Raw genomic sequence first — 12,486 nt, forward strand, 5'->3', positions numbered from 1 at the left:
AGGTTTTCTCCGGAGCGGTTGTTTGCGCGCTTTCAATCGGAGTCCTCCGGTTACCTCCTATTGATGCCGCGCAGGTTGTATATGTGCTGTGGCGCAGACATAAACTTTCCGCTGAGCATTACTTTAATCGCACCAGGTAGTGATTCCGCTGACGTCCGCATATCTTTTAAAATAAGTTCTAATTTGTTGTTTTTTATTCTCTCTTTTATGTTAATCTCTCTCTTATTCTTCGGCTCTTTTTTTTTTTTTTTTTTTGCTTAAAGTGCTACGTTAGCTGACAGATTTTTTTTTTTCTAGTTTTGAAATTCATAGTATATGTGGAAAGCCGTATTAGTTTTATGTCATTGATCAAATTAATAACATTCAATCTAACTGCAAAACTAACGCAGAAGTAAAGCTTTTCAGTAGCTAATGTAAACATTTATACTTCAATTCTCCTAGAAACTCTCGTTTAATCGCAAACAGGGTTTGTCAATTATTATTCTAATCGGTTTAGCTTAACGTAAAATATATTAAGGAAGCTTCAGAATGGAACAAAAGAAACGTGGGCTATCAGTGGGTTAAAGTTTACTGTCCAACATAATTTATTCAGATTCTTCACCGGACAGGATTGTGATCATTAAAGGGTGTCAGTATTTGAACTGCCTCTTCTAAAACGCGCCATTCCTTCTCTGTAATAAAAATATAAGCGGATATCAACTTAAGAATAATTGTTATTATATTATTACCACATGTCTCTTTGGTTTCATTCAGAAGTATTTTAATCCAAACAGTAAAATATAACTCAAGTTGTCTAAACAACAAAATATAACTCAAGTCTTTTTATTGCCTCGAAAGTTAAGTTTTAGAGAAATTTGAAGACTTTCCTAGACTGTGAGCCTTTGGGAACAATAGCACTAAAACAATTTAAAAATAAATCGTGTCAAATGTTTTGCGTAATTGTTTTCATCGAGTTCGCGATTATGCGATCTCTTCAAATGGTCTAACAAATTCGAAGTTCCACCACCCTTAGAGTAACTTAAATTCGCCCACAAAGTTTACAGTGTGCGACTTTATTATTACCTTCAACTAAATTAAAGAATTTCCATGCGACGGATATCCGATTTGGTGCCATTTTATTTCACTCACAACTACCGTCAGTCCGTACGCGCCGGTCGTCCTTGAGCTAACTGTCGCTTCGCTCCGAACCCCCGCATCCCCCCGTATGTCCCCTGTTCCACCCACGGTAGTATCGGAGATCACCGGTGGAGAGCTTTATTCGTAATCTCCGATTCCTCCGCGGTAGTAGTCACTCCGATGAGCAGCACTGTTACAGACTAGCATGTTTTGCATTTCCCTACTGCTGTATAATAATATTTGATATATTTTATTACATTCCAAAGTGTGATGTATTGTGAAAATGTGTAAGATTTTAGACGCTAGATACAATGTATGTGGATGAAAATATAGTACGTTTTCCAATATCTACAAAGACAGTGATTAAAATGTGTACATTACGTGTCAGTATTATAATTATCCCTCTAACACTTAACGAAAAATAATTATTTGTGGGTTAAAGAAGTAACAAAATTATTTTTTAAAATATTGGACATCACCTACAGCAATTTTTTTTTAAACTGAATAATTTAAGAAAATTCCATGTCAACTCCATAATGTAACAATTATCTGTAATCCGTAGAAATTCGAATAGAAATCTCGCGCATCTGAAAGTCTCTGAATAAGGGTTCTATCAAGTTACTGTAACATAAAACGTGCTTACAGAAGTGGCAAATATTTTTTGGGAAATAGATTGGAGAAATTTCACACTGTGCGACGGGAGTTTTACTGTTTCAATACTGCCAAAAAGCCAACACACACCACATTCTCCGGGAAGCCACCGAACCTGTGAAGACTGGAAGAGTTGCGAGATAACGGAATTCTATATATTAATGCAGCTTAACGACTTAATAATCTGTACCTGCTTATTTGAGCCAATTGAAATTTCCTAACTCGAAACATAGTTAAATCGCTCGTTCGCATCCCAAAACCGTCCCAATTTGATCGAAATTCTCAGGCCGGTTTGCATAATAAAATTTACAATGATACTTTACACGACCTTTTCGATTGATACTATAGGCGAAAGTACATTACAAAACGTAACTCTTACAAATATTTTCTCAATTTCTGCATCTCTGATTCACTTGTTCGCAGATGAAATGTTCGTATATTCTCATCATCTGTGCACTGCCCATCTGCATCTCGGAAGCTGCGAGGATCCTGGCCCTCATGAACTTTTCAGCACGCAGTCACTACGTCATGTATCAAAAGCTATTCAAAGATCTGGCAGCCAGAGGCCACCAAGTGGATGTCTACGGACAATACCCGCTGGAGAAGCCGGTGCCAAACTATACTGATGTCGTCATCGCTGCTCCAGCATTTCTACAAGATGTGTCCATAGAGAAGCTAAGAGGAACGGGGATATTTCAAATACTGACGCATTACAAGCATAACATGCTGGACACTTGCCGAGCTGCCCTAAACAATCAAAACATCCTGAATCTCATGAACAGCAACAAAACATACGATGTCGTCATCACGTATCTTGGGGGACCAGACTGTTTGATAGGTTTTTCCCATCGTTTCAAAGCCCCGCTCATCGGTGTAACCGCCAGCGCATGTCTCCCATGGATACCACATCGGATTGGTAACCCTGACAACACGGCGTACATTCCGAATTCATTAATGTCTTTTAGAGGTCAAATGAATTTCTGGGAAAGGTTAGTAAATACAGTGTTTGACTGGGCTATGAAAGCTTGGTATCACATTGAAGTTAATATACTTGTGGAAGAAACGTTGAAGATGCATTTTGGAAAGGATTATCCATCGCTGAACGAATTACAGCGGAGCACAAGTCTCATCTTGGTCAACAGCCACTTCTCAGTCAACAGTCCCAGACCTACAGTTCCGACGTTTGTAGAAGTGGGTGGATTGCATATAAACAGTGATGGAAAATTACCAGAGGTAAGTGTACAAACCAAACACGATTCATCTTCACAGTGGGTTTTCTGTATGTTAGGTCACAAAAAAAATATACCCTAGTTAGGTATTTTTTCAGAAAAGCGTGTTTTATTTAACAGAAATTTCTCATAATTTTTCAATAGACTTTGTACAAAGGCCTACTATATTAGAGTTTCTGTAATTGAAGAAGACCTCCCGGAATAAGGATGTGATCAACAAAGCTGTAATTCACGTTTCAGGAGGAAGGAAAATAATTTCAGGCGCATATTTCGTTAGCCCTATAGTTACAAGCAGATCCATTTGACTAATCAAGAATGCAAGTTTATTGAGATATTGAATACAATAAATGTTTGTTTTAAATGAATACTTCAAAATTACTTTTCCTTTCTAAGTCACATATTTCAATAACTTAATATTCCATTCTTTTCCCGTGAGATCTTCATTTAAAAATGAAGGCCATAAACTATTTTATAATTGTATATTCTGTGTGATTCAGAAACTATTTGTGAAATCCTAGATGAAGAAAAACAACGTTATTTGGAACAAAGAATGTTGCTAAATAAACAAATCCATTATTTGGAATAAAGAATGTTGCTAAATAAACAAATCCATTATTTGGAATAAAGAATGTTGCTAAATAAAAAAATCCATTATTTGGAATAAAGAATGTTGCTAAATAAACAAATCCATTATTTGAAATAAAGAGTGTTGCTAAATAAACAAATCCATTGTTTGGAATAAAGATTGTTGCTAAATAAACAAATCCATTATTTGGAATAAAGAATGTTGCTAAATAAACAAATCCATTATTTGGAATAAAGAATGTTGCTAAATAAACAAATCCATTATTTGGAATAAATAATGTTGCTAAATAAACAAATCCATTATTCGGAATAAAGAGTGTTGCTAAATAAACAAATCCATTATTTGGAATAAAGAATGTTGCTAAATAAACAAATCCATTATTTGGAATAAATAATGTTGCTATATAAACAAATCCATTATTTGGAATAAATAATGTTGCTAAATAAACAAATCCATTATTTGGAATAAAGAATGTTGCTAAATAAACAAATCCATTATTTGGAATAAATAATGTTGCTAAATAAACAAATCCATTATTTGGAATAAAGAATGTTGCTAAATAAACAAATCAATTATTTGGAATAAATAATGTTGCTAAATAAACAAATCCATTATTTGGAATAAAGAATGTTGCTAAATAAACAAATCCATTATTTGCAATAAAGAGTGTTGCTAAATAAACAAATCCATTATTTGGAATAAAGAATGTTGCTAAATAAACAAATCCATTATTTGGAATAAAGAATGTTGCTATATAAACAAATCCATTATTTGGAATAAATAATGTTGCTAAATAAACAAATCCATTATTTGGAATAAAGAATGTTGCTAAATAAACAAATCTATTATTTGGAATAAAGAGTGTTGCTAAATAAACAAATCCATTATTTGGAATAAAGAATGTTGCTAAATAAACAAATCAATTATTTGGAATAAAGAATGTTGCTAAATAAACAAATCCATTATTTGGAATAAAGAATGCTGCTAAATAAACAAATCCATTATTTGGAATAAAGAGTGTTGCTAAATAAACAAATCCATTATTTAGAATAAAGAATGTTGCTAAATAAACAAATCAATTATTTGGAATAAATAATGTTGCTATATAAACAAATCCATTATTTGGAATAAATAATGTTGCTAAATAAACAAATCCATTATTTGGAATAAAGAATGTTGCTAAATAAACAAATCCATTATTTGGAATAAATAATGTTGCTAAATAAACAAATCCATTATTTGGAATAAAGAATGTTGCTAAATAAACAAATCCATTATTTGGAATAAAGAATTTTGCTAAATAAACAAATCCATTATTTGGAATAAATAATGTTGCTAAATAAACAAATCCATTATTTGAAATAAAGAATGTTGCTAAATAAGCAAATCCATTATTTGGAATAAAGAGTATTGCTAAATAAACAAATCCATTATTTGGAATAAAGAATGTTGCTAAATAAACAAATTCATTATTTGGAATAAAGATTGTTGCAAAATAAACAAATCCATTATTTGGAATAAAGAATGTTGCTAAATAAACAAATCCATTATTTGGAATAAAGAGTGTTGCTAAATAAACAAATCCATTATTTGGAATAAAGAATGTTGCTAAATAAACAAATCCATTATTTGGAATAAAGAATGTTGCTAAATAAACAAATCAATTATTTGGAATAAATAATGTTGCTAAATAAACAAATCCATTATTTGGAATAAAGAGTGTTGCTAAATAAACAAATCCATTATTTGGAATAAAGAGTATTGCTAAATAAACAAATCCATTATTTGGAATAAAGAATGTTGCTAAATAAACAAATTCATTATTTGGAATAAAGATTGTTGCAAAATAAACAAATCCATTATTTGGAATAAAGAATGTTGCTAAATAAACAAATCCATTATTTGGAATAAAGAGTGTTGCTAAATAAACAAATTCATTATTTGGAATAAAGAATGTTGCTAAATAAACAAATCCATTATTTGGAATAAATAATGTTGCTAAATAAACAAATCCATTATTTGGAATAAAGAATGTTGCTAAATAAACAAAAATAATTATTTGGAATATCTTCAGAAATAATTACAAATATTCTAATATACGATGTCAGTAAAAACCTGGGGCTAACACACAGCATTGTGAAGGAAATAGTCATTAGTGCCCACAAAGGATCGGTTCATATATTGAGAAATTATTTGTATGGGAGTGATAATGAAAACTACAAGTTATCTTAACCGATGGCTGTTTAATTGGTTTAGATATCAATGACAACAAATCTTTACTATTATTTTTCTCGCGGTATATGGTATTCAAATCATTCTAACCCATCTGATGATATTCTTTCCCCCTTTCTTAACTGTAAATGACCACAGACGCTACTTAGGTGTACACTTTTCTGACGTTTTGTATATTCCATTCCCTAACCGTTTCAAATGTAAATCATTTTACCATTTAGGTGTGTTTCCAAATTATATGTAATACGCTTTGTCAAATCTGGCAAACTTTTCATAAGGGAAGCTAAATTCATTTATTTATTATATCTTGCATAGCAGCTTATAATTATCCTCCCATACGTCATGACTCTGGGGAAGGGGTTATGTTTTTTAAACAAATGTCTCCCTTTTTTACGGTCGAATCTACAAAATTATAAGGAAAGTTAGGAACAAAGAATGCAAATAGAAGACATTGAATAAACTCGATTTAATAATGTTATTATTCTTAACCTTCACACCTGATTGAGGTTCTGGCTGATACAACGGTTATCAGACAGTACATCTCACTTGATGATGTGTGTTAGAAAAAAAATGATACATAGTGTACATCTCAAGTCTTATAAGTGAACTAAGTTACTAGTCAGTGATGTACGTAATGGAGGATAGAAGGAACTTGCCACCGTATCCCATTACCTGGTTAAGTTGTCTCAGCTGTGATTCCTTATTGGTGTCACTTATAAGGTTTCAACCAGTTTTCGAACTGCTTACTAAACACACATACATACATTAATAAACTTGCATACTAGGTAATAAAGAATTCATGCTGCAAAATATCCGATACGCCATAGAAACATACTAAAACACGTCAATCATATGAACTATTTCCGTATTGCTATAGATGGAGGAAACTCTAAACAGATATTTTAAACAAAGGTGAAGCTCAGTAGTGTGATTAATGTCCATGCACAATGCTGGTACTTTCTAACTAAAAATAGCAAATTATTTCACTCTCACCCCACAGAGGATTTCATTCCAAGTGACTTTTGAGAGCGGTCAAGATCCATTCTCTATACTGCGGCGAAGTTCTCTTTATTTTACATTAAAGTTTTACATTTGCATTTCATTTACTACTACGTGTACCTTCTGTTAAATAATCCCTTATATTTGTCTCAACTGTTGATAATGGCACGCATGGATTTAATGAAAATTTTTAAAACCCTAATCCAGAGAGAAATTTTTCAAAATTTTCTGTTCTAGCACTACACATTTCTATTATTGTCATAATGACTTTCCTGTTTTTTTTCTTTTTCTTCCTTTTTCAATATCATAGAATAACGTCCTATTAATTATTGAACATTACGTTTATTATTTTTTGAAGAAGTACTTGTTGCGGAAATTTCGTCTTCTCTCCCAGCTTTGCTCTAAATTACATTTCAAACGTCGTGATAATTAAATCGCTTACAAGTAGGTTAAGTCCAATATTACAGACTGTGGTACTACCTTGCTACCTGTAAGAGGAATTGGCACAGCATTGAATTAGCCTTTTTTGGCCTACAGGACTTGCAGACATACCTCGATGAAGCCAAAGAGGAAGTCATTTACTTCTCTATGGGCTCAATTATTCGTAGTGAGACCTTCACAGAAACCAAGCTGCGGGCATTCATCGACGCTTTCTCACAGTTACCGCAGCGAGTTCTGTGGAAGATTGGAAACATTTCCGATCTTTCGGATAATGTCAAGACTGCAGCCTGGCTACCACAGCTGCAGATACTCAGTAAGTATCGTATCAGTAAGGCTTGGATTCCTATGCAAAGGCATATATTTATTGACCAGTTGAAAGCCATGCAAAGACATGAATAATTTCGAGGTAAAAATTGTTCCGGGGCCGGGCATCGAACCCGAGACCTTTGCTTAAACGTACCAACGCTCTACCAACTGAGCTACCCGGGAACTCTAACAGACACCGATCCAACTTTTCCCTCTATATTCACAAACCTCAAAGTGGGCTGACAACCGTCAAACAACCAACATTGAGTGCACACTAACTCTGTGTGATTTAAATTTTGGTTTTCTGTCAACGAACAATGACATGTATTATGCAAATCAAGCTTTCAGGTATAACTCCCTGTAATGTTGATTTGAATAATTTCCCTCGAAACCACAATGTAAGTCACACAGAGTTAATGTGCTCTCAATGTTGGTTGCTTGACGGTTGTCAGCCCACTTTGAGGTTTGTGAATATAGAGGGAAAAGTTGGATCGGTGTCTGGTAGAGTTCCCTGATAGCTCAGTTGGTAGAGCGTTGGTACGTTTAACTAAAGGCCCCGGCCCGAGGCCCAGCTCCAGAACACTTTTTCCCTCGAAATTATTCAAATCAACTCTACAGGGAGTTATACCTGAAAGCTTTATTTGCATGCTAAGAAATGTTACACATATTTTGAACGACTTTTGTTGTATAAGTAATAAATTAATATAATGTAAACTTCCTTCTTCACAGCTGATAGTGGTGACTGAAAAAATGAAATAGGTATATTTTTTGTAAGTTGAAAGTATTGGCATACAAGATATATAAAAATTACTTATTATTAATTATGATTATTGTAAAACTCCTTGAAATTATTTTCTGTATAGAAAATAAAGATTATCTATTCACGTGGATAGGAGCTACCTTGGCTCTGGCCGAAGTGATTCTTAACGCTCAATTTTAAATTTTCTTTCGTTGTAACTATTTGCAGACCATGTCAGACCAGTAAAATTAAAGTACCCAATCATTGGTTGTTGCAAACTTTGCGTAACTTGGAAAAGCAACTTATATTCAACTGTTATCACTACAATGGAAGAAAACTGAATTTATGCTGACTGTATGCATACAAGTCCTACTGGACGGTATTGGGTATGGCCCAAACAGAAGAACATTTTATTTGACCAGTGTAAAAAAAAAAAAAACTGAAGAGCGATTTTCTGTCTTCAAGGCGTCAAATGAATATAAAAGATTTGTAGTTTCGTTTTGTTTATTTTGTTTTGAAATCTTATCTGTAGTAATGTCACGAGAGGTGTGAGATCTGCCGATAAATCCACGAGCGAAGCGAGTGGATTTATCTGGAAAATCTCAGACCTCGAGTGACATTTATTAGGACTATTTCGTGAATAAAATAAAAATGTAAATAATATATCCCTTAAATTCGATCACAAAATGTTAATAATTGTATATTAACGAATACTTAACCTATTCAGACATTGTGAAGTTGAAATACTCGTAGATGAATATCGATTATTGCAATAAAGAAATTCGATGTTATTATTCAGTAATGCCAATTGCGAAAAGCGAAATAGAGGTTTAACATTGTTAATTACATGTACTGTAATTTTCTCTTATTATTATAACAAATACATTTTCATTATCTGCTGAAATCATAATTTAATTTAACAGGAACAGTGGGGACAGCTATATACCAATGCTTATGTATTCACAGCGAGACATGTTGCTACACAGTGAAGCCATCTCTGTATAGATAGGCCTAATTAAAACACGAATTTTATTACGCCATACGAAAGGCAGTTTGATCAAAGACATTATTACTCTGCAAGGTCTTTGAGTTTAATATGCGATGATGTTACATAAATTTGAACGTCTATTAATTGTTTAATTTCAATACAAATGTTATAGGCTACAATTTTATAGGTTACGTTAGGCCTACCTGTGGAAGCAGGACCAGTGTCAGCTGTGCCTTGTTTCGACCGTTACTTACAGTGAGTGCTACACGAAAGCATTTTTTATAGCTCGACAAACGCATTCTCGCTGTAGTGTGTAATGGAACTAAAGCTGCATCTACACAGTTCAATATTCCAATCGCGTATGCGTGCAATCTGGGAAGAATAGAATCAAGTTTAAAATGTACGTTCAATTAAGATGCATAAATACTTTGTGTCTACATGGTGCGCCGTTTTGAACGTGGTCTTCATTGCGTAAATATATTAATTAATATTAAATATCAATCTTGCATTCATTGCTTTAAAGTTGAAAGAAAAGTTTAACCGTGTAGTTGCATCTTAATGTATTCATGATCATCAATTTACGGGGAAACAGTTGGCGACAACGACTAAACAAAAGAACGACCATGCGATAAATTGATAGAGATAAATCTAGCTGCAGAAATTATCGCAAAGTCTGACTGTGATTGGTTGGAATTCAAAATTTCATTACACTTCATTGGTCGAAAATGGAATGACGTCATATAAACGAAATAGTCAGTATAATTTATCTTTGTGTGCCATACCATTTCAGACATTATATTATAAACATTACTTGTAAACAAGAATTTGTAGCATAAAATATTAGAGAGAATTAAGTATTTGTTTCAAAATAAATATTTTTCATGTTTCAGACAGACTTCTTTTTAAGAATATTGTTACCAGTTTGTAGTTTAATTTCCCACTTGCTGTATTACATTGATCCACTTTCATTTTAATATGGTCATATGAGAAAACGTACGTGGGTAAAAGTATCCGCGCGTGTCAGGTAGCTTTGAACTAAATTTATCATATGAACTGTTACCACTGACTATTACACTGGTCTGCGTCATTTTTCAGGTCAACATGAGATTCGAAAGGTTTGCCCTGATCGCCAATTCTGACACCAAAGTAGGCATGATATTCGTGCATTTTCCTTGCAAATGGAATGATTTTAAACTTACGATTGGCATAGCGACTTTATCACAAATGTAGTAAAATCGATCAGGATGGGTCTTGCACGTTCTATTCATATTCTAAGAACGTTCCTTAAATCAGTCTCATTATGGCCCGTGTCTCAAGTGCGATTTTCAAGGTCTGAAACAGGAACATAATTTCTTGAAAAGGCCCTTTCTTCCAAATTAACTGTATTTATGTACTATATAATATATTTCATGTATATCTGATGTGAATTTAAGTATGTTTTGTGATAGTAAACATAATTTTTTCTTACCTGTTGTACGTTTTATTTCTGTAAATACATACTAACTAAAATCGTGGCTAGTACAGAAACCTGACCTGATTGAGAAAAATGAGTTATATTTTTTAATTCAGCATGCAAGCAATATAAAAGATCAGTTATAAAATCCTTGACCTTTGAAATAAAGTTTTGAAACGCAGACCAGTGTTATGAATGTTGAAATGCTTTTAGGAAATGTTTCCGCACTCGCATATGAAATTTGGGGCGTTATCTCCGAAATGTTCACAAGAAACCAGCAAAAGAACATTTAAAAATATGTTTCAGTAGACCAAAGTAACCACGGTTTACATTCAGTGGTTCTCATTACGCGGCTCCCAGGGAAGTTTATTGTGGCTCTTGAACTAATAACACTATTCTTTATCTGAGAATTATTTCTTAATTTATCTAATACTCGTAATGTGCAATCGGAGATAACTTTAGTTACCCTGCATCATTACTGCCAGTGAAAGTGTTCAACAGCGACACGTATTTGTTTCCTTTTAAAAAATATTAGTGTCACTTTTCATATACTTCTTATGTCTTGATGTAATAATAAGTTATGAACGCTTTTATCTCAATAGACATTACAACAGCGTACACACTTTCAAATTTTGATAACAAGTGTCCGAAACATTCTCAATCAAGGATATAAAAACTGAAACTTTTCAAAATGTCCGTAATATCTGAACAGAAAGTAATGTGTTCCACTGCGTGCAAAAAGGAATTGACAACAAAAGCATCGTACCTCTGAGCTGAAATTAAGACATTTACAGATGCGGAGACTTTTAATCAGTACTTTTAGCTGTATTGATATAATTTTTTCAGAAGACTAGTAGAGTCCGCCCTTCAACTTAAAATTACCATTAATATGTGTTAGCTCTGTTGTTTTAAATTTTAGTAGTAGTAGTAGTAATAATAATAATAATAATAATAATAATAATAATAATAATAATAATAATAGTAATCCACCAAATAAATTAATGATAAAAATCCGCGATTTTGTTAACTTCAATACTCTGAAATGTATTATGGCTCTCAGAAAATTACTAATTCTTAATTTGACACTCCTCTAATGTCTATTCATACCACTGATAAACCAACTTACTATGTTCAAGTATACAATAACATTAATTATTTAATACAAACATTTTACAAATCTACATATATTTAATAGTGTATAGACCATTATAGATTTATAAATAAAACTAGTGGCTTGTACATCAAATGCTGCAAACTAAGTTCATTAGACGTTCAATTAATAAAGATTTTTCACATTTATTTTCAATGAAGAACACTAGATATTTGGAAAGTTATTTGCTTCCGTAATAATTACACTTACTCCCTCTGAATGTTTTTTTATGCCAAATACTTTTCCTTGAACCTATCCACCTTCAGTTTTTTAGTTTCAAAGCGAAAACGCAAGTAACAATGTCAGGCCGATCAGTGGGTTTTTCATATGCGAGTAAAGTAATAGCTATTTCAGGTCATTGTGGATTGTAGGTGAAAGTTAAAAAAAAAAAGTCAAGTTTGCTATGCTTTCGAACAATAGACATAGCATCTTGGTATAGCTGCTGCAAGTAGAGCTTGAAATGTAGAGGGTAAAATCATTTTATCGTATTAAGAGACCTTGCTGAAATGATCGGGAGACTACATAATTTTGTAGGCTTCTTATTTTATCAGTAACATATACCTTTTGGTCTTTCCTTAGAAACTGTAATTTTTGCG

The 12,486-nt window shown here is 32.8% G+C and overlaps 1 protein-coding gene across 1 annotated transcript in view; it reads left to right on the top strand.

Annotated features, from left to right (window-relative positions):
* Positions 1-12,486, top strand: part of LOC138695158 (UDP-glucosyltransferase 2-like) — a 38,734-nt gene that overhangs the window by 19,816 nt on the left and 6,432 nt on the right. The window contains exons 2-3 of the mRNA XM_069819615.1: positions 2,191-3,000; positions 7,351-7,567. Of these exons, the coding sequence (XP_069675716.1) occupies positions 2,191-3,000; positions 7,351-7,567 (1,027 nt within the window). The remainder of the gene's footprint in view (positions 1-2,190; positions 3,001-7,350; positions 7,568-12,486) is intronic.

The sequence above is a fragment of the Periplaneta americana genome, chromosome 2, assembly GCF_040183065.1.
Source record: "Periplaneta americana isolate PAMFEO1 chromosome 2, P.americana_PAMFEO1_priV1, whole genome shotgun sequence".
NCBI lineage: Eukaryota > Metazoa > Arthropoda > Insecta > Blattodea > Blattidae > Periplaneta > Periplaneta americana.